At 44.2% G+C, this 18122-nt stretch overlaps 1 protein-coding gene across 16 annotated transcripts in view; it reads left to right on the top strand.

Moving 5' to 3' along the window:
- Positions 1-1021: 1021 nt before the first annotated feature.
- Gtf3c2 (general transcription factor IIIC subunit 2) overlaps positions 1022-18122 on the top strand; it is a 28043-nt gene continuing 10942 nt past the window's right edge. The window contains exons 1-12 of one of the 16 annotated variants that reach the window (XM_039112168.2): positions 4178-4793; positions 4894-5234; positions 10865-11134; positions 11288-11609; positions 11849-11977; positions 12298-12574; positions 14260-14354; positions 14625-14702; positions 15235-15333; positions 15985-16212; positions 16360-16471; positions 16653-16761. In XM_039112168.2, coding sequence (XP_038968096.1) covers positions 10888-11134; positions 11288-11609; positions 11849-11977; positions 12298-12574; positions 14260-14354; positions 14625-14702; positions 15235-15333; positions 15985-16212; positions 16360-16471; positions 16653-16761 — 1696 coding nt within the window. In that variant the 5' untranslated portion in view covers positions 4178-4793; positions 4894-5234; positions 10865-10887. Of the gene's footprint in view, positions 11135-11287; positions 11610-11643; positions 11978-12297; positions 12575-14259; positions 14355-14624; positions 14703-15234; positions 15334-15984; positions 16218-16359; positions 16472-16577; positions 16762-18122 lie in introns of those variants that run through there. The other 15 variants (NM_001025120.1, XM_063261864.1, XM_039112172.2 and 12 more) reach the window with 15 other exon arrangements.

The raw sequence follows: 18122 nt of genomic DNA on the forward strand, positions 1-18122 counted from the left end.
AAAAAAAAAAAACCCAGCATAGACACACGAAACATGGTCCTTAGAGGGGATGGCCAGTTTCAGAGTCAAGAATGGTGACGCCAGAAAGGAAGCTTAATGTTGATAGCTGAAGCTGCAAAGGTAGACTGGGGCTTGACTGAGAGACCAACTACCAGTAACCTATGGAACAGAAATCATCTTTGTGTCTATAAAAGTGTATTTTGTTGTGTTTTTAAATTTTCATGTAGGACAAAGGGAGAGGGAACTGTGCACAGAATTCTCTCTCCCTCTTTTTTAAGATTTATTCATTACTGTGGCTGTCTTCAGACACAACACAAAGAGGGCAACAAATCTCATTACAGATGGCTGTGAGCCACCATGTGGTTGCTGGGAATTGAATGCAGGACCTCAGGAAGAGCAGTCAGTGCTCTTGACGGCTGAGCCATCTCTCCAGCCCCAGAATTCTCATCATAGATACAACAATTACCAAAACTTGCCACTTATTGCTTCCTTTGAGGCAAGGTCTCCCAGCCTTGAACTCTGTAGCTGTTGCTAGCCTTGAGCTCAGGCTCCTCCACTTCCCAAGTGCTGAATGAAATATGCCATGAACTGGCCTTTGTTTTTATTACATTTACTTGTGGGGTGGGGCACACGAGGGTGACAGTCAGGTGACAACTTTATCTCTCCAGCCCCTTAGTTTTTTTTCCTTGCTGAAGTTAACTGTGTGGCAAATCCCAGACACTGATCATTTTCAATCTTGCAAACTTGGATGTGTCTTTTAAAACTATGGAAGACCACACATACCAAACAATGCTTCCTTAGTATTATCTAACCCATAAACAAACGTCCATGGTTGTCTCAATATTGGCTTTTTATAGCAGGTCGCTTTGAATCAGAGTTGAAACAAATGCATACAACTAACTGTTGTATTTCAAAAAGCAGGCTGAGCTATGGCTCATGGCAGAGTATCTCACTGGCCTTGTCTGTAGATCTGGTGTTTCCATCACTGGCACTCAAAAGAAACATGCTCCTTTTTCTTTTTCTTTCTTTCTTTTTTTTTTTTTTTTAAGATTTAGTTTATGGGGGTTGGGGATTTAGCTCAATGGTAGAGTGCTTGCCTAGCAAGCGCAAGGCCCTGGGTTCGGTCCCCAGCTCCGAAAAAAAAAAAAAAAAGATTTGGTTTATGTATGTGAGCACATACACAGTTGCTGTCTTCAGGCATACCAGAAGAGGGTATCGGATTTCATTACAGATGGTTGTGAGTCACCATGTGGTTGCTGGGAACTGAACCACAACTGAACCGCTGAGATCTCTTCAGCTCCTGAAACATGTTTTTTTTTGGCAGGGGGGAATATGACTTTTTTTTTTTAAGTGGTATAAACTCACTTCTCTAAGCCCTGTAATTTCCTATTTACCTTTTTGGTAGGGATACCTAGATGGGTCAAAGTACTTCATATTGCATTGTATCAGGAAGCAAACAATGGTGTGCGACTTTCCTTTTAGTAATGAGTGTGTCCTGGCACTTTAAGGTTTCCCTGAACTTTTCATCTAGTGGTTTTATTCAACTGCTTAGTGGCTATCTGAATAATATACTGGCGTATAAAAGCATTTTTCTTTTCACTCTCATTCTTTCCATATTTAGTAATGGCAATCATTTTATAGGGTACGATGGCACGTGCCTGCAAGATTGCCAGTACAGGGAAGGCTGAGGCAGAAGAATCATGTACTTGTAGCCAGCATAGGTTGCTACATAACTCAAATGAGAAAGGGAGGGTGAGAGAGTAAGTTCCCCACACCACTTTGTTTTTCTAAACTCTAAATCATACTGGAAAGGCAGGATAAATACTTATTCTCTTATACTCTCTGGCTTTTGTTTTTCAGACAGGGTCTTATCTCACAGGCCAGGCTGTCCTTCAGTTTATCTCGACCTTCTGAATGTTTCTACATGCTGGGTCTCCAGGTTTTGGACTACCATGCTTGGTGGCATCTTTTTTATTTTAGGCCAATATGAGTTTGTGGGATTTGTATAATGAATGTACCACTCAGTCATCACATTAGAGCAAATCAACATGGTCAGGTTCATGCTTTAGAAAGGTAACTGTCAAGAAATTAGAGAACAAGACAGAACACCTAAGAGAATGTTTATTGACTAAAACTACAGGTGTGCTTACCTAAACACTGGCCCAGTAATTCAACTTCAAGGCATCCATCCTAGCCATGCAGTAGCATGACTGAAGGAACTCAGACATTAGACTAATTATAGCAGCAATTCTTCTTTTTTTTTTTTTTTTTGGTTCTTTTTTTTCGGAGCTGGGGACCGAACCCAGGGCCTTGCGCTTCCTAGGTAAGCGCTCTACCACTGAGCTAAATCCCCAGCCCCAGCAATTCTTCTTCTTCTTTTTTTTTTTAAACATTTATTTATTTATTATATATAAGTCCACTGTAGCTGCCTTCAGACACACCAGAAGAGGGCATCAGATCTCATCACAGATGGTTGTGAGCCACCATGTGGTTGCTGGGAATCGAACTCAGGACCTCTGGAAGAGCAGTCAGTGCTCCTAACCACTGAGCCATCTCTCCAGAGCAATTCTTCTTTTAACAACATCTCAATTGTTTGATTTTTATCAATGAAGACTCGTCAGGAATCAGATGCTAGCTCAGAGAGGCAGAGAAAGCACCCAGTTGACCTTCCTCCTCAGCTGATATTTCTTAAGTCCCTCCTTCAAACCGAATGTCCCTCCCTCAACTTCCTGTTCGCCTATCTGTCCTCCTGACTCCCTCTTAAACTATATGGGTTTTTTTTTTTTTTCTTAATAATCCCATGTCTGCTTCCTGTCAACTGGTTGCTTGCTCCACCTCTTGGTCTATGGTTGACTTTATTTAATCTTGTTTATAATATTCAAGCAGAAATGTCTTAGATTAAAAGTGTGTGCTAAGGCTGAGCCACACCACAATTAAAAAGTTTTTTTCCAGTAAATAACAATCTCAGAGGTCATAGTATGAGTAAATATCCTGCCACAGCAATGCAGTAACAGCAGAAGCCCAGAAACCACACAGTCAGTAGTATCAGTGAATGACTAAGTAGTTAACTGCATAGAGTTACATACTAAGTAATTAGCTACAAAGTTACATACTAATTAACTAAGCAGGCAAGCAGAAGACTAGAAATAGAACAGTATATAGGAATATGTTCACTTAAACATAGCCAGGCAGGAGCTGAAGAAAAGAAAGATCTCAGTGTTTAAAGGGGTGTGCTGCTCTTCCAGACGACCAGAGTTTCCCAGCACCCATGTTTGGTGGCTTACAGCTGTTATCTCCAGCATCAGGTGACCTAACACAGCCACATGAATGTGTGAATACTCTCTCTCACACGTGCACGCAAGTAAGAACTGATTTTTTTTTTTTAAGACAAACTAGACATGGAGGTTTGTGCTTGTGATGAGCACACTTCACAGGTTGCCGCAGAGCAGTGGTGAGCTTCACACCACCTGTGGTAAGGGATGAGGGCCATAAAGAAGGGAATCTCAGTATAAATACATAAAGTGTGTTGGACCAACAATGAGAAACAGATTAATTGCCTGTGGGGTCTGTGAAGTTTGAAAATAGCTTTCGCCCAGTGTATCTTAAACTTTGATCTACGAGAATTTTTTTTTTCCAAAATTAAAGTTACTTAAAAATTTTGTGGGCTGGAGAGATGGCTCAGCGGTTAAGAGCACTGACTGCTCTTCCAGAGGTCCTGAGTTCAATTCCCAGCAACCACATGGTGGCTCACAACCATCTGTAATGGGATCTGATGCCCTCTTCTGGTGTGTCTGAAGACAAGTGACAATGTACTCACATACATAAATAAATCTTTAAAAAAAATTGTGATAAAACCAAAGAGAACTTAACCAGAGGCAGCAGGATTTCAAGAGATTTTGCTCATCAGAGCAGTAAATCTGTTACTCCCTACAAAATGTTTAGGAGCCAATATCTAAAAGAGGAAAAAATTATCTAAAAAAGGAAAATGCTGTCATTTGGGCATAAGGGGATGTCGGAGAACTGGGTGTTCTCTTTCTTTCCTTTTAAATTTTGGCTAAATCTCCTCTTTTTTTGGGAGGGGGAGGGGAGGGGAGGGATACAGGATTACCCAGGTAGGACCTGAAGTCCTGAGCACAAGACTTCCTGGTTCAGCCTTGAGTATCTAAAGACTACTGGTGGGAGACGACGAGCCCATTTTCTCCCTTCTTTATTTTATTTTATTTACTTATTTTTTGAAACAAGGTCTAATATAGAACAGGCTGATTTCCAACTTCCAAGTAGTCAAGGATGACTTTGAACTGTTGATCCTCCTGACTCCATCTCCGGAGTGTTGGGATTGTACGTGTACACCAATATGCCCAACTTCCACACTTTTCGTAAATATTTAACCAAGGGAATTAATGGATAAGCCTATTTAGAAAGGGAAAAACTAGGTTATTCCACCTCTTCCTGTTCACTTTAGTCACCCCTCTCCTGTGTAAGAGCAGACCTGTGAAATTCACATGGTTTTTAAAAGGCTCTGGAAAACTTGTTGCTCTAGTTTTCTCCATCGGAGGCCACCTCCCAGTGAGGGAGTGGCTTGAGTCCTGGGCTGACTCGCTCCTTTCAAAGCGCAGCCTAAGCTAGGCTCCCTCCCGCTTGTTTCTTCCCTTGGCCTATTTCCAAGCCCCCCTTTTCATTTTCTTCCTGTCTTGGCTCATTCACTGGCAGCAGAAAATCAGTAGATCTCTGGCAGCTGGCGGCGAAGGATTGTCTCCTAGTCCGTCGAAGCTCGGGACTGCAGTTAAGAATCGGTGTGGTCTGGCTCTTTTCTCCATAAAGCCAGAAACCTGGGTGGAAGGGTAGGTCCGAACGCTCGGCGACAGCTAAAGCGCGACACTTTCCTCTTCAAAGCTTTTCGGCAAGGTTGCTGGTGAAGCCACAGTGCCGCGCAGGCGCCGACCTCCCCTTCCGGTCGCTGAAATTCCCAGAAGGCCCTGCAGTGTCCTAGGGCCGCGGAAGCCACGCCACAGCTTGAGGGAGTCGGAGGGCTCAGCGCTACACCGCGCCGCGCTGCATTATGGAACACAGAGTTTAATAGAAAGCTCGGCAGGGAACGCATTCCAGACCAAGATTGCGTTTACCTTGTCTCGGGGGCGGGGCAAGGAAGAGCCGATCAAGATTTCGTCATAAAACCGCGACCCGACAGGCGGCGCCATCTTCGAACTTGGACTTCCGGAAGGACTTTGGCGCGGGTGAGTGTACCGCAACGGGGTGTGCGGGGGACCCAGAATTACTCCTCCCATTCTTTTGCCGTAGCGCTAAGGCAATGGGAACAGATTCCCGATTCCTCTCTTACCCCCGCGCAAGGCAGCGCGCCTTCTAGCCTTTGCGCTTCTCCCCAAAACCGTCGAGCTCTCACCTCCGTCTCCACTGGGGCCACTGAGCATCCCCCATCTCTGCCAGCCGGTCTTACCTTCTTACCCAACTCGGCGTATGTAGCGCGGCAATCTGGGGCCAGGCTTCCGCGCTGCTTACGTTGAACTCGTTACGTTGAGCCTTTGGACGCGGGTGAACCTGCTGTTGTCCTCAGGCTTAGGGAAATCAGGGCTCGTCTGCTGCTCGAAAGCTGCCCCCACGGCCAGCATTGGGGAATGGCAGGTGGCGGTGTCTCGACTGATTGCAGTCAGTCCTGTTGTGCTCATTCCCACTTAACTGTGTCCCAGCCTTTTCCTCCAAATGGCTCTTACCCCGGGGGTTGTGCCCCGCGCGCTGCAACCCCATTGGCGCAGCCAAGGGCCAGTTATGTTTCCTTGTCTGGTTCTTTTATCCCGCGGCAAGTTGGCCGTCTTTTGGATAAGACAGAGATGGCGACTTTACCTCCACAGGAGGTAATTCACTTTTCTGGAGAGGTTTAGGATATAACCAGATCTTTTTGTCCTTGGAGGCATATTGTCACATAAATTTAAATTAACCTTTGCTAACGTTACGTTTTACCGTTATCAACTGTAGTGCCATTTTCCTAATAAGTTCGAGTTCTACTATTCAAATTTACATTCCTTAGTTTCTCGCAGTATCAACTGAAAATGTGAGTTGCAGGTTTTTGTGCAAAATAACATGTTCGTTTTTGTACCAGTAAAATTATCGGACATATCACCGTTGCATGATAGGAATACTCTGGGAACCGGTTATTAAACAGTGTATGTGAAGTGAGCCCGTGTTTAAGATGTAGTATTGGGGCTGGGGATTTAGCTCAGTGGTAGAGCGCTTACCTAGGAAGCGCAAGGCCCTGGGTTCGGTCCCCAGCTCCGAAAAAAAGAACCAAAAAAAAAAAAAAAAGATGTAGTATTATCTAATTGTTTTTCTTTTGCGAGAGTAGTCATGTTAGCAGCCTGATGCAGCAAGGAAAGCAGACAGTAAAAACTCCATTTAGAATTTACTGAACATTTCTTCCTTTACTGTTTAAATTTTGTATTGTAAGATCCTAAACAGGAATTCTACCACGCACTGCCACTGCCTTTCACAAGAGGTGAATCTTTAAAAGGGTTTTTTGGTATGTTGAGTCTGAAAAAAGTTACATGCTAATTCGTGCATCGAGTTCGATGCATGTAGTAAACCAGATAGGCAAATTCTTACAAACTTTCAAAGAAGATAGGTTTTTGTCTTGGTTTTGTCTTTGCTACACTCTGAGTTTTGTTTTGCAAGACTACTTTCTTTGAGACAGCTTTATATTCCTGGTTGACCTGGACTCCAGATCCTTTAGCTTCAACTCCTAAGGGCTGAGATCATGGCCAACTGAAGCTTTAAAAATTTGAAGTTAGAACCTGTTTCATAGCTACAGTTGCCATAGTTACATAATTTCAATTTAATGTTCCACTGTTGTAAATGATGCTAGTGTTTGATATACAGTTTCTCTATTAGAAAGTCTTCCCTCCCTCCCTCCCTCCCTTCCTTTCTGTACTGGAGATTGAATCTAGGATTTTGGGAAATGCTAAGCAAGTGCTCTACTCCTGAACTATTTCTCTAGCTCATAGAAAAGGAAAAAATTATGTGGATCTTAAACTTGCATATCCAGGATGCCATACTGCTGCCTTTACTGAATGATGTATCAGCTTAGTGAAGGATTTCCCAAGGCTGTAATTCTTTTCTGATTTCAAGCATTTGTGAGAACTTTGAAGCAGGTCTGTTGCCTTTTCCTCTGTAGGCGACTCATCTCAAAATCACTGAGATGAGCAGAGATGTTCCTTTTTGAAATTTAGTGTTTTCACTCAGATAGTTTGCTGTAATAATTGTTTATTGATTTTCTTTCTTTTTCTTTTGTACAATAAGCCATTTCTTTATTTAATGTTTATGGATGTTTACCTGCATGAATTGAATGCATGTGCACCTTTTATGTGCCTGGTGCTCTTGGAGCTCAGAAGGCATCAGACCCTTTGGAATTGGAGTTGTGGTTGGTTGTGAGCCACCACGTGAGTGCTGGGGACCACCTAGGTCTTCTCGAGGCTCCTAACAGTGGAGCTACCTCTGCAGCACCCCAGTAAATAGTCTTGATTTATAAATCCAGGTCTTGCTTATTTCAGTATTTTGGAGGGTGAGAGTTTGAGAGGAGATGGGTCTCACTGTGTCCCTGCTGGCCTAGAAGTCTTCATCCCTCTGCCTGTGATACTTTCCACTGCTGGGATTGCAGGTGTGCTGTAATCCCTCTCTTCTATTAAATTTTTTTGTTTTGTTTAAAACAGGGTGTTAGCTATGTACCTCTGCCTTTTCCAGTACTCCTAATGTAGACCAAGCTGGCCTTAATCTCAAGAAATTTAAAGCATGTGTCAACAGCCCCAACCTCTTTTAAGTTTTTTTTTTTTCTGTTAAACACTGAGCTCTCTCTCCCCACCTTGCTCTCCCCTGCCCCCCCCATCTCATTTCTTTATTTGTGAAGTGGGGGCTCTCATGTTTTCCAGACTGTTCTTGGACTCCTGATCTCAGCACAATATTTCTCAGTCATCATACTTGTCTTCTTTTTTAAAACACAAATTTCTTAAATCAGGGATGATGGAGCACACCTTTAATCCCAGCGAGGCAGGGATTAAAATTCTTGTCTGGTCAAAGGCAGCCAGGGCAGCCTAGTTTGAACCTGCCCCACAAACAACAGCAGAGCCTCTAGATTTACTCCTTGTTAGCTAGTGTCTTTCCTTTTCTTGTGTCATTAATGCCATGTCTGTCATGTCGTTACAGCTAACTCGTCAGTCCAGGGCTTTTCTCAGTCTCTTCATCTCACTGTTGCAGTGTGGTTTTAACATGTTCTTTCCCTTCCCTTGGACTTTAGTTTTTACTTGATTTCTTTCCCTGTGGTGTCCAGTTTACTCAGGCCCCCTGCCATTGTTTTCTTTTGTTTCCTAGATCCTGTAGTGTTTGTGTTTGCTGAAAACTTTCTTCTGTTTTCTGGAATAGTTCTTTTGAAAGGTACTTTTCAACTTTTTTTCTTTCTGTCCTGTCTGTGCATAAGTCTCACGTTGGATTTTTTTTTTTTTTTTGCATATTAAGGGAGACAGACAGGTCTTCTATTTACCGAAGAACAATGAACACCATATACAGTATCGTTAGCATATGAGTCTGCATTGTATCCTCATCAGTTGAGTTAGAAGGTTTACTGCTGTCATTTATTTTTTTAAAAGATTTTATTTATTATTATGTATAAGTACACTGTAGCTGTCTTTAGACACACCAGAGGAGGGCATCAGATCTTATTACAAATGGTTGTGAACGCCGGTCCTGGTGGCGCAGGCCGGTAGGATGTGCTGAAGAGGCAGAGGCAGGTGGATCTGAGTTCGAGGACAGCTTGGTCTACACATTTAGGGCTGGAGAGATGGCTCAGCGGTTAAGAGTACCCGACTGCTCTTCCAGAGGTCATGATTTCAATTCCCAGCAACCACATGGTGGCTCACAACCATCTGTAAAGAGATCTGATGCCCTCTTCTGGTGTATCTGAAGACAGCTACAGTGTACTTATATATAATAAATAAATAAATCTTTAAAAAAAAAAAACAAACAAACAAATGGTTGTGAACCACCACATGGTTGCTGGGATTTGAACTCAGGACCTCTGGATGAGCATTCAGTGCTCTTAACCACTAAGCCATCTCTTCAGCCCACTGCTGTCATTTATAATTAACTATAGCTACAGGATAGGTAGGGGCTTTAACTTACATATTTCTTTTAGTGTTTTTATGAGTACACCTTACCAATGAGACTGGTGAATTATTTATCTTTTAGTTATGTCTCAACTTATGGAGGTGTCCCTCCTGGGACTTGAACTATTTCTTTCCCTTTTGTCATAGGCAAACAGGTTGTCCTGACCCAAAACTGGACCCTTACAGAGTTGTATTTGCTCGAATTTTTGGTTTGTGGTCAATGTTTTGCTTCTGCCAATCTCCTTGGCCTGTGATTATATATCTGATATCTTTGGATTCATAAAGATAGAAGATACTTTAGTCTGTTATTTGGTGTGGGAAAGTTCTCTTAATGTGATAGGATAATCTTTACTTATGTCATAGACTATAGGCATCCACTATCCCCAATTCAAATGTAACATTGACGGCTAGGTTCCAGAAAACCCTTACTCTTGTTTTGTTTCTTTTTCTGTTTTTTTTTTTTTTTTTTTGGTTCTTTTTTTTTTTTCCGGAGCTGGGGACCGAACCCAGGGCCTTGCGCTTCCTAGGCAAGCGCTCTGCCACTGAGCCAAATCCCCAACCCCTCTTTTTCTGTTTTTAAGGCATGATTGCATATAGCCAAGGCTAGCCTTGACCTTCTTCCAACTTTAAAGTGCTGAGATTTCAAATTGCTCTACCCCACCTAGCTCAGTACAGCTCTTAATTCTTACGGAAATCTGTTCCTTTAGTAATGCTCACAGAAATGAATGTCACCTCTGGGTACCCTACTTTAGCTTGGTCTGTTTATAGCATCTGGCAGCTCTTCATGTTTAATAGAGTCTTGCTGTATTATACCCCACGCTGGCTCCAAATTCCTGGGCTCAAATTATCTTTTTGCCTCAGCTTCCATAGTTGCTGGGACTTGGCACCATACATTCATAACTGCTTGGCCCATTATTTACTCTGTTTTTTAGGAAGTTATGATTCTTATCCAGAGGTACATACTTTTTACTCCTTTTCCATTGTGGTGGGGGGAATCTGAATATGATTTATTATTTTACTTCTATAATACTGACTTCCATGTCTTTACAACATATGAGAGGTATAAGTAACATTCATAGAGCATTTAATATTATGCTTGGCATGTAGTAAACATTTAAGATAGTTTGTTATTATCTGCTTACTTATTGTTTATTTGCTACATGAGAATGTAAAATCTCAAGAACTTAGTATCTTACCTGTTTTTTTCTTTTGTTTTCTGAAACAGGGGCTTGTGTGTACCCCAGGCTGGTTTCAAACTCATAGCCTCTCCTGCCTCAGCTTCCCAGGAGCTGGGATTACAGGTGTACACTACTATGCCCCACTCCTTTTTTGTCTTTACTAGATCCTAGAACAGGGCTTAACATAAGTTTGTGTGTTGGGGGTACGTTTATTTGTTTTTTGAGCGGGCACACATGTAGCGGACCATATGGAAGTCAGAGTACAACTGTAGAAATTGGTTTTCTCCTTACACATGCCATGCAGATCAGGGGGGACTGAATTCTAGTCATGAGTCTTGGCAGCAAGCATCCTAATCTAGGAGGCCATCTTGCTACACCAGTAGTTATTTGAATGAATGAATGAATGAATGAATGATCAGGATGCTTGGGTTTCTGGTTATGAGATGAAGGGGTAATAGAGAAAAATCTGAGCCTCTACAAATAGCTTCTGTGTTACACTCATTGCTATATCTCTGTATGCAGGGCAGCCATTTTGGGGGGTGCTGATGGATACCTGCGGGGTCGGCTATGTTGCCCTGGGGGAGGCCGACCCCGTGGGGAGCATGATTGTGGTAGACTCTCCTGGACAAGAAGAACTAAACCAGCTGGATGTCAAGGCCTCCTCAGAAACGTCCAGTGTGGAGGCCTCCATCGAGATGTCACTACCTCCTCCTCTGCCTGGATTTGAGGATTCTTCTGACAAGAGGAGGCTTCCTCCAGATCAGGAGAGCCTCACCAGATTGGAACAGCAAGGTATGTGCCTTGATCTCTCTCTCTCTCTCTTTGCTTAACTTAAAATGAGAGAGCAGATTGAGCTCATAGGTTCTTAAAAACTTGGTGCAGTATTCTGTAGTCCAAAGAACTTGAGCTCTGATCCCATCTCACAGACCATATTCTTCCCTACAGATCTTTCTTCAGAGATGGCAAAGGTCTCAAACCCTAGGGCCTCAAAGCCTTCCGGGAGGAGAGGTGGTAGGACACCAAGAGGCGCTAAAAGGCCTCAGCAACGTAAACCTCCATCCGCCCCTCTGGTTCCTGGTCTTTTAGATCAGTCCAACCCTCTGTCCACCCCCATGCCTAAGAAACGAAGTCAAAAGTCCAAGGGAGACCTGCTACTATTGAAGTTGTCCAAAGGCCTAGATCAGCCAGAGTCTCCACATCCAAAGAGGCCCCCCGAGGACTTTGAGACCCCTTCTGGGGAACGACCCCGCCGAAGGGCTGCCCAAGTGTAAGGATTGTGGCGCACTGCCTGGTGGAGGGGTGGTGGGGAGGTGGGAAGGTTGGAGAGATGGGAAGATTGGTGAGGTATCAGGTAAGTAGGGTGGTATCTGGGTTCTGGGTGGGGGCAACCCATTAGCTCGTAAGAGCCACTTCTGTGGTATGTGTTGCTAACTTGTATCTAAGTAATTTCTTTCTGTACTTCATACTCCATCACATTTTGTTTGTTTTGTTTTTGTTTTGAGACAGGGTGTCGCTGCCCAACCCAGGTTGGCCTCGAACTTGCGATCCTCCCAACTCAGCCTCCCGAGTGCTGGGATTGCAGGCGTGCGCCACCACACCTGGCTCTCCATCACATTTTTCACAGACTTCCCCCAGGTCTTCATTGCTTTTACCACTCAATTTATTTCAGTGTTTCTGTGCCTTTCCTTCTTTCCCTTGCCCTTTATGTTCTATGTGGTAGGGTAAAGATGCACTAGCCTAGTGTTAGAAAGCCTTTCATTTTCCTTGGTGTTTGGCTTGCCTGTGCCAAGTCACTTAATTTCCGTGGATTTCTATTTCTGCATCTATTGGAGGGAAGGGGAGACTGGTAGCTGCTTCACAGCATTACTGAGATCAATAAAACAGTAATAAAGTCTAGAAATGTGGGCTCTGTTGAATGCTTGTGAGGATGGCTCTGACTCCACCCTGTCCCACAGGGCACTTCTGTATCTTCAGGAACTAGCTGAAGAACTCTCCACGGCCCTGCCTGCACCGCTGTCTGGGCCTAAGAGTCCCAAGGTGAGCAGCCCCACGAAGCCGAAGAAGACCCGGCAAGCAGCCTCTCAGGGTGAAGAAGATGGACGTGCTCGGGATGAAGACTTTGTTCTCCAGGTCGAGGGTGAGGATGAGGAAGAGAGTGAAGCCCCGAGTGAGAACTCATCTGATCCTGAGCCTGTCGCACCCCGAAGCACCCCACGGGGACCTGCTGCAGGGGTAACGTGAATTAACAACAAAGAGATGGGAAAATGGGAATTTTAGCATTCTGAGTACCCATGGCTAGCCAAAAATAGTAACAACAAAAGGAAAAACTTCAAAAATGTGAGGCACTGGAGAGGCTATACAGGGAAGAGTGTAGTGAATAGATTGCTCATCCTGGAGTATTCTCTACTGAAGACCACATGTGAGAACAAGGATCCTGCTTCTTAAAGTTTTCAGTGTACTGAATGCCACAAAGTGACTTGGACATGGGGGGATGAGGGGGATACTAACTGTTCAGATTTCACAGAAGGCAACAGCAGCAGAAGATGGGGTCCGGAATAATGTACAGAGATTGATGGAGAGGACAAAAGGACTTAGGTAGCTAGGTGCCAACACACACTAGTTTTGTTTGTTTGATTTTTTGTGATTAGTTTGTTTGGTTTTTGTGATTAGTATCGGTAACATAAACTTAACATTTAAAAATGTGCAATTCTGTGGCTTTAAAAGTATCTGTACTGTTTAGTTTAGACTCATCTCCTACCTCAGTTTTCTTAGTCCTGCATTACCAGTGTGGACACTACACCCTGCTTAAACAGGAACTTGGTTGGGTAGACAGACAAGGCTGCACACACATGTGTCCTTGCTCATGTATACATGTACAAGCAAACTTGTGGCCATGTCTGCTAAGGTGTGGACTAGACCTTGAATCTCTCCTCTATTCTCCATTGTGTGTATGGTTTGGTTTTTTTTTTTAAAGATTGGGTCTCTTTCCTCCCTAAATGCTGGGCTTAGAGGCATACTTGGCCTTTTCTTTTGTTTGTTTGATTGTTTGTTTTTTGTTTTTTTTGTTTCTTTCTTTTTGTTTGTTTTTTGATTTTTGTTTTTCAAGATAGGTTTTCTCTGTATAAATCTAGATCTGCCAGTCTCTGCCTCCTAAGTAGTGGGATTAAAGGCACACAACACCATGTCTGACCTATTTATTTCTTAATTTAATTGAATTTTTTAGTTTCCTTTTTTGCGTTACTCCTAAATATAGCTCTGTAGCCTACAATTTGTAAAAAAAAAAAAAAAAAGTTGTGACTGAGTCAAGTTTATAATGATGCTAGCTTTATAATGGGACTTAAAAGTGGTAATCAGGGCTGGAGAGATGGCTCAGCGGTTAAGAGCACCCGACTACTCTTCCAGAGGTCCTAAGTTCAATTCCCAGCAACCACATGGTGGCTCACAACCACCTGTAAAGAGATCCGATACCCTCTTCTGGTGTATCTGAAGACAGCTACAGTGTACTTATATATAATAAATGAATAAATCTTAAAAAAAAAAAAAAGTGATAATCATCCCTGGGCCATGGGTGAGATTCCAGGGCGGTGTCCTCCTCAACATGACCTGTCAGAGGAAGGGGGTCTAGAAAGGAATACTGAGTGTGGGAGGAATAGGTGACGCTGTCCCACAGGGTGGGAGTTTGAGGACATGTAGGAGAGACCTCTGAGCCAAATGTTGTGGAGGCTGGAGAAAGGCGAGCAGAGAATGTTTTAATAGATATAGAGTAACTGGAGCACAGATCTCTTTAGAGGCTGATAGGATAGTTGGTAGGATATGTAATGCCAAGGAAAATTCAAACACTGAGAAAGAAAGCTCTCTTCTGGGACTTTCTCTAACCTAGAATGTTCTTTTTATATTTTCTTTACTTTGATCCTTAGAAACAGAAACCACACTGCCGGGGCATGGCTCCCAATGGCTTACCCAATTACATCATGGCTCCTGTTTGGAAGTGCCTCCACCTCACCAAGGACCTGTGAGATTGGGAATAAAGACAGGGCGGGGGAAGGGGAAGTATAAGGACCTAGAAAGAGAAGCCCTTGCTTATGTGTGGAGTGGTGGTGGTGTTCATTACTAAGGGACAGTGTTAAAAGGGCACAATCTCTTAATTCTTAACCACATTTCAAGTGCTGGTAGCTACTTACCTCTAAACCACAAATCATTCCCACCCTCTGGAAAATGGTCTTAGACAGTGCTATTGAAGAGTTCCTCTCCTTTTCCATTGACGACGCTTCTGTTTCTCTAGCCGAGAGCAGCAGCATTCATTCTGGGAGTTTGCTGAGTGGATTCCAGTAGCCTGGAAGTGGCAGTTGTTATCTGAACTGTAAGTTGAGTTGACGACTCTGACGCTGTATCACCTCCCTTTGCTGTGATAAAAATGCCCTGGCCTGGCAAAAGCAACTTAACGAGAGAGCATGTATTTTGTCTCACAGGACAAGGCTGTAGTCCATCATGGTGAGGCAGACCTGAGACAGCTAGTTACACTTTATTTACAGTTAGGAAGGAGAGAAGAGTGGGTGTGTGTACTCAGCTAGCTTTAATTTTATGTAGTCCGAGACGGACCCAAGCCTATGGGATGGTGCTGCCCACATTTAGGGTGAATTGTCTTATTTCAATTAACTGAATAAAGAAAATTGCTCACAAATATGCCCAGAGACCAGCCTAATCTAGGTGACCCTTCACAAGTGTGCCCACAGGCTTGCCTAGCGGGTGACTTGAGTCTTGTCAGGCTGACAGCATTAGTCACCATAAGGCTTGAAGGAGATGACAGACAAGTGATAGAACTCTAAGGATCATGATGGGAATCCTGGGACAGCAATCTTGTCGGTTCAGACTGACATTTCTGATTCCCACAGTGAAGCGGCTCCCTACCTGCCCCAGGAGGAGAAGTCTCCCCTGTTTTCTGTACAGCGTGAAGGGATTCCTGAGGACGGCACAATCTACCGAATAAACAGGTAAAAGACAGCAGCAGCTTAGCCTTTCTCTTCTTCCCTGACAGTGGAAGAGAGAAGTAGGAAACACTCATGTTTCAGGGGCTGGCAATTAGCCCTTTCCTCTCCTGAGTGCTGAGCTCTGTAATGCTCAGGATGGACTCCTGGCTGGAGCAGGCTGATCCTCTCTAATACAGTGGTCAGCTTTCTCTGCAAGCTGGACCCAGGGAGGCTTGGGGGTCTTGGGAGGCCAGTTCACTTAGCATGAAACCAAGTCTTGAAAGATTTGAGGGGTTCCTTTCTGAGCAGGAAGTGGGGGAGGTGAGCAGGAGTCGTGGCAGAGTCCCACTCCAACCAGACTCTGATTTTTAGACCTTTTTTTTTTAATTTTTTAACTTTTTTTATAAAGATTTATTCATTTATTATATATAAGTACACTGTAGCTGTCTTCAGATACACCAGAAGAGGGCATCAGATCTCTTTACAGATGGTTGTGAGCCACCATGTGGTTGCTGGGAATTGAACTCAGGACCTCTGGAAGAGTAGTTGGGTGCTCTTAACCGCTGAGCCATCTCTCCAGCCCTTTAGACCTTTGCCTAAGCCAGACATAACTTGTTCCAATGGAACTTCTCCATTTTGTCCTAACATTTTTTTGTTGCTCTGACTTTTCTCTAGATTTAGCTCAATCACAGCACATCCAGAGCGCTGGGATGTGTCCTTCTTCACAGGGGGACCGCTCTGGGCTCTGGACTGGTGCCCAGTGCCTGAAGGGTCAGCAGCCTCACAGTATGTGGCCCTTTTCTCCAGCCCTGACATGAATGAGACACACCCACTGAGCCAGCTTCATTCAGGCCCTGGGCTGCTGCAGCTCTGGGGCCTTGGGACATTGCAGCAAGAAAGCTGGTGAGGTGGGGCTGGGACACTGCCACAGGCAGGTGGGTGAGGGAGAAACGGGCAGGGCTTGTATTGGGCTGAGACAAGACAAGGAAGTGGAGCTCCATTAGTTATAAGCTCTTCCTACCCACTGTCTCCCTGTGTTTCTTTCTCCAGTCCTGGCAACAGGGCCCACTTTGTCTATGGGATTGCTTGTGACAGTGGCTGTATCTGGGACCTCAAGTTCTGCCCCAGCGGGGCATGGGAACATCCAGAAACCCTTCGGAAGGTACTTCTAATTGACTGAGCTAGCCTTGGGAGTTCTTAGGGTTGGAGGAAGGAAGGTTAGAGTGTGGCGGGTGGGTTTTTCCAGCAACCCCATGTCATGTTTTAAGGGACCAGAGCCTCGGGTTTTCTGAGAGGCACCTGAAAGCAGCAAGCCTCAGCACAGATCTGCTCTCACCCCCCAGGCTCCTCTCCTGCCTCGCCTGGGTCTCTTGGCTCTGGCCTGCTCAGATGGGAAGGTACTGCTGTTCAGTCTGCCGCATCCTGAGGCCCTCCTGGCTCAGCAGCCCCCAGGCAAGTTGCATAGCTGCCATGGTAGTAGCCAGAGCTCACAGGCCTGTCTGCCTCCCGTGACCTCCACTAGTGTAGTCTCTAGCATGAAAGCATGTTCAGTTAAGCCTTTATGATAAGACTATGACTTTCATTGGTCATTTTTGAGTTCAAATTCTCTCTCTTTTGCAGACTAACTGCACCCTTTCAACATTTTACCAGTCATTTCTCCCTCTTCCATATTCTGTGCCCTTGGAAATTGACTGTAAAGCATTGCTAAGGGTTGAGGCTGACAGGTGGTACTTACCTTTAGCTGATGTTTTTTTTTTTTTTTTTTACCCAGTGCTGATTTCAGGACCCCCCAGAGATCTATGTCCTCCCCCATACAATATCTTTTAGGAAGAGTCAAGAAAGATAGATTCTGTCCCATCCCCCACCCCTGTCCGCCCTCGCCTCCCCAGTACTGAGTATTTAAGAAGAGGGCATCTGGGTATAAGCCCTAGGAGGTTTTGTATTTGGTGGTCTGACCAAAGGACTAGGTTGAGGTGGAAACAGGAAATCAGGCATGACCAGCCCTTTGACATTATGTATGATGTCATCTACAAAGTTCAGTCCCAGGAACCTCACAGTTAAATACCAAAAGAAAAAGAACAATCCGCTAATGTGTTGAGACACATTCTTAGCTGTTCTTGACTGCATGTGGCGTAGGGACTGGATATACCTTAGATAACTTCTTTAGAAAGTTTAGTTATAGCAGATCACTTAGGAGGCAGGCAGGCAGAGCTCTATAAGTTCAAGGCTATGTAGGTAGACCCTGTCTCAAAAACATACAAAAGAAAAAAGGTTGATTATAAAGGGAGGTGACCTGGTGGATGTGGGCCAAAGGGAGGTACTTGTGTATTTCTTTTATTGTGTTTTGAGGCAGGGTCTCATGTTGCCCAGGCTGGTTTTGAACTTGCCCTGCAGCTGAGAATGATTTTGAACTTCTCTTTTCATCTCCCATGTTCTGGGGTTGCTACCCCTGACTTTATGTATTTAATCCCATAGAGGAGGCAATAGGGCATGTTTATATAAGAATGCAGGATCAAGTCAATAAGGAAAGAACAAGTAGAGAATGCAAAAAACCAAAAACCAAAAACCAAAGTTTTAGGTAAATGAGCAAAGTTGTAGAGACAAAGAAAGAAGATATCAGGTTGGAGGAGGCAGCAGTTCCCACAGAAGGAAAGCTAGTGTTGGGGAAGAAGGTGAAGGCAGGAAGAGATAGGGTCAGAAATTATATGCTGAGAAAAAGGATGAAGAAGTCATTGCTCAAACATGAGATCCTGATCTCAAAGCAAGGCCTGAGTAAGAGCTCAGCCCTCTGGATGCAGAGCATCATGTTTACC

Source organism: Rattus norvegicus, chromosome 6, assembly GCF_036323735.1.
Source record: "Rattus norvegicus strain BN/NHsdMcwi chromosome 6, GRCr8, whole genome shotgun sequence".
Classification (NCBI taxonomy): Eukaryota; Metazoa; Chordata; class Mammalia; order Rodentia; family Muridae; genus Rattus; species Rattus norvegicus.